At 63.7% G+C, this 3,414-nt stretch overlaps 1 protein-coding gene across 1 annotated transcript; it reads left to right on the top strand.

Moving 5' to 3' along the window:
- The first annotated feature begins 874 nt into the window (after nucleotides 1-874).
- On the top strand, nucleotides 875-2,475 carry LOC105000375 (serotonin N-acetyltransferase). Its single transcript, XM_010856210.1, has 3 exons — nucleotides 875-1,037; nucleotides 1,328-1,482; nucleotides 1,806-2,475. The coding sequence occupies exons 1-3, from the start codon at nucleotides 875-877 to the stop codon at nucleotides 2,109-2,111; spliced, it is 624 nt and encodes a 207-aa protein (XP_010854512.1). The 3' UTR covers nucleotides 2,112-2,475.
- The last annotated feature ends 939 nt before the right edge of the window (nucleotides 2,476-3,414 follow it).

Genomic DNA, 3,414 nt, shown 5'->3' on the forward strand with positions numbered 1-3,414 from the left:
CACTGAGCAAGTCCTCTAAATGATGACACGCTTGGGCTGCCAGAGCTGGGAGGACCCTCAGAAGCGGGCTTGCCTAGGGGACAGAGCGTGAACACCTGTGCCAGTCAGTTGGCGCCAGGACACGGATTAGACTGGACCCACGAGGCTTAGCCCCGTGCTCATTCCCTCAAACCCTGGGGCCTCAGCCAGCCACTGTAATCCTCCACATCCATGTGCCATCTGAGGTTTCAGCCTCAGCCAGCAGGGACAGGGCTCGGCGTGGGGGGTGGGGGGACAGAGCCCTGCTGACTACATCTGCCTGTAACGTGGGGGTGGGGCAGGCAGGGGATTAGAAATCTCTGAGATCAACATCACAAGTGTCTGGACTTTTCTGGTCCTGAGGCTGTGGACAGCATCCAGAGTGGTGGCTCTGTGGGGGGAACATTAGAGCTCCTGCAACACAGGAGTCCTGGTAAGTGGAACCCTGGACCCTGGGCTCCTAGAATTTGAGAGCAGGAGTCCCCTGCCTAGGGCTTGGGGACGGGGGAGAGAAGGAGGCAGAGGGCGGGAAGGGGAATGTGCGGCTCACAGGCTTTGTAAGGGAGGGACGGCCGCCCCTAAGAACTGCACATCAACAGGGCGTCAGTGAGTGAGAAGGGGGCCCAGGGAGCCAGAGCAGGCACAGGGCAGGAGGAATCAATGCTCTAGCCCCTAGACTCCCCGCTCCAGGTCCTCTACAAGAGAGGCAAGAGGCACCATCGCCCTGGACGGCCCCCTGGGAGATGAGGACCAGCCCCCTGACCATCACCCCTCTCCAACAGGTGTGGAGGGACCCTCCTTGTCACACAGGCCCCTTCTGAAGTTGGGGACCCCTTGGGTGGCAGCCGCACCCAGGATGTCCACGCCGAGCATCCACTGCCTGAAACGCTCACCTCTGCACCTGCCGTCTGGGATCCCAGGGTCCCCAGGCTGCCAGCGGCGCCACACACTCCCCGCCAACGAGTTCCGCTGCCTCACCCCAGAGGACGCTGCCGGCGTGTTTGAGATTGAGCGAGAGGGTGAGCAGCTCCCTGGCCCCCCAGGGTCAAGGATTCTGGGGAACTCTGCTGCTGTTGCCCTTGGGGGAAGACCCTGGAGTCCCCTGTCCTTGGCAGATGGGCCCCCAGAGTGTCTGACGGTGTGTTTTGTGCGTGTACAGGAGCACACGCGTGTTTCAGGAGAGTGGGGGGAAGAGCAGCCCTGAATCCCATGCTTTCCCAGGGGAGGCCTGGGGACCGAGGGAGCCCACCCAGCATCCACACAGATGCTCAGTGGACAGGGGGTCACCCACTCGTGCTTCCTGACGCAGCCTTCATCTCTGTCTCCGGCAACTGCCCCCTGAATCTGGACGAGGTCCGGCACTTCCTGACCCTGTGTCCCGAGCTGTCCCTGGGCTGGTTCGTGGAGGGCCGCCTCGTGGCCTTCATCATCGGCTCCCTGTGGGACGAGGAGAGACTTACTCAGGTGAGGATGGGGGTGACCTGCCCAGTCCCGGGAAGGCCTCAGGAAAGGAGGCCACCACCTCCCGTGGAGGCAGAATGTGGGGGAGGAGCGGGAGCCTGGGATCCAACACAGGAGCTCACGGTGCGTCCTCTCCCGGCAAGAGAGCCCAGTCCTCTGGGGCTCAAGGCTCTGATGAAGGGGACCACAAAGGGGCGGGGTCATAGCTCCTAACTTGGGTAGAAGGGGGCTGACTGGGGACTCGCGGGGCAGCTGCTCTTGGCCCAGCGGGGGTGGTTTTGGGGTGCACAGAGGCGACCCTGACTCGTGTCCGCCTCTCGCCCCAGGAGTCGCTGACGCTGCACAGGCCCGGGGGCCGCACGGCCCACCTGCACGTGCTGGCCGTGCACCGCAGCTTCCGGCAGCAGGGCAAGGGCTCCGTGCTGCTGTGGCGCTACCTGCAGCACGCGGGCGGCCAGCCGGCCGTGCGCCGGGCCGTGCTCATGTGTGAGGACGCGCTGGTGCCCTTCTACCAGAGGTTCGGCTTCCATCCCGCGGGCCCGTGTGCCGTCGTCGTGGGCTCACTGACCTTCACGGAGATGCACTGCTCCCTGCGGGGCCACGCCGCCCTGCGCCGGAACAGTGACCGCTGACCCCCTGGGGAGCCCACGGTCGGGGGCTCCTACCCTGTCCCCAGTTGGCCCCTTCTCTGTCCTGCCGTCCCCCGACTCTGCTTGGTCTGAAGGGAGACGGTGATTCCCAGGGGATGGTGGAACGGAGAGAATGGGTGAAATAAAGAGAGAGCAGGGCGGCTGCTCCCAGCCCAGGTGCCCTCCTGGGGCGCAAGTACTGTGTGCTCCTCTCTGTCCATGCCAGGCCCTCCAGACCCCCTGCATCCATACTGCGCCCACACATGCTGGGTCCGTGAACTGGGGACAGTGGGAGGCATCCTGCAGCCTTGCTTCTGCGTCTCACCAAAGGAGCCCCTATGCCCCCAGACCCACGGCTGCCCCTTCTGGGCCTCATCCTTGGAGTGGGGGCAGCCGGTGGGAGGGGAGGGCAGGGGCCACCTCCCTGCTTGCCCACCACCCCAGGTGCCCTGGGTCCTCTGCCCACAGTAACTTCCATCCCATCGGGTGGGGGGTGAAGGACTGAGGGGAGGTGCCATCCTGCACAGCAGGTGAGATAGACCTGAAATGGGGGTGAGCACGTAATGAAAAGATATACACATATAATTTGGCCAGCGGGGAGTCAGGGAGCCCTCCCGCTCTCCATGGCAGGAACACAAAATGGCTCCTTCCAGCCCGCACTTTTATTGGCAGAAGTCACATGAGATCATTAGGGAATAGCTATACGGGGGAGTTGGATTAGCTTACCGTAAAGAGGGAGTAAAGTTAAGGCTCTGCTGTTGATCAGGAATATCTTGTTTGTTTCCGTGGGGACGGACGCTGGGGTAGGCAGTGAAGCGGGGCAGAGAGCACGTGCCGCTCCAAGAATGTCCGCTGGGCATGCTTCCTGGGACAATCACGGGCGAGCAGTGTGCCGCACCCTTGAGTCCCGGGGCAGGTTCTGGTCTCTGCTACCCTAGGCTGCAACAGGGAGGCACTGTGAGTGACTGAGTGCTGTATCCCCACCCCAGCATTGCTTCGGCCCGGCCGGCCCTCCCCTCTGCCCAGCAGACCCCGATTCTGCTATGGGGAGGGGCAACAAGCAGAGGGCCATGGCCAGGCAGGGCTGAGAACGCGGTGGGAACCCCAGCCTCATCCCCAGGAGGGGCGCACTCACAGTAACGGGGAGGGGTCTGTACCAGCAGAGCCGGAGGTAGGGGCCGAGCAGCAGCCCAGGACCCTGGAAGAAAGGAGCCTACCCCCAGGAGGGCTCCCGATGGCAGGGCAGCACAGGGGCTGTCAGGGCCTCAGCCCCGAGTTGCAGAGACGCACAGGCTCTGAGTGTCCC

The sequence above is a fragment of the Bison bison genome, unplaced genomic scaffold (genome assembly GCF_000754665.1).
Source record: "Bison bison bison isolate TAMUID 2011002044 unplaced genomic scaffold, Bison_UMD1.0 scf7180017864371, whole genome shotgun sequence".
Taxonomy (NCBI): domain Eukaryota; kingdom Metazoa; phylum Chordata; class Mammalia; order Artiodactyla; family Bovidae; genus Bison; species Bison bison.

Bases quoted from the DNA above. Each gene is read 5' to 3' on its own strand.
- LOC105000375 (XM_010856210.1), top strand. From the start codon at position 875: ATGTCCACGCCGAGCATCCACTGCCTGAAACGCTCACCTCTGCACCTG. The intron at 1,038-1,327 runs GTGAGCAGCTCC...TTCCTGACGCAG, and splicing joins GTTTGAGATTGAGCGAGAGG to CCTTCATCTCTGTCTCCGGC. The intron at 1,483-1,805 runs GTGAGGATGGGG...CTCTCGCCCCAG, and splicing joins ACGAGGAGAGACTTACTCAG to GAGTCGCTGACGCTGCACAG.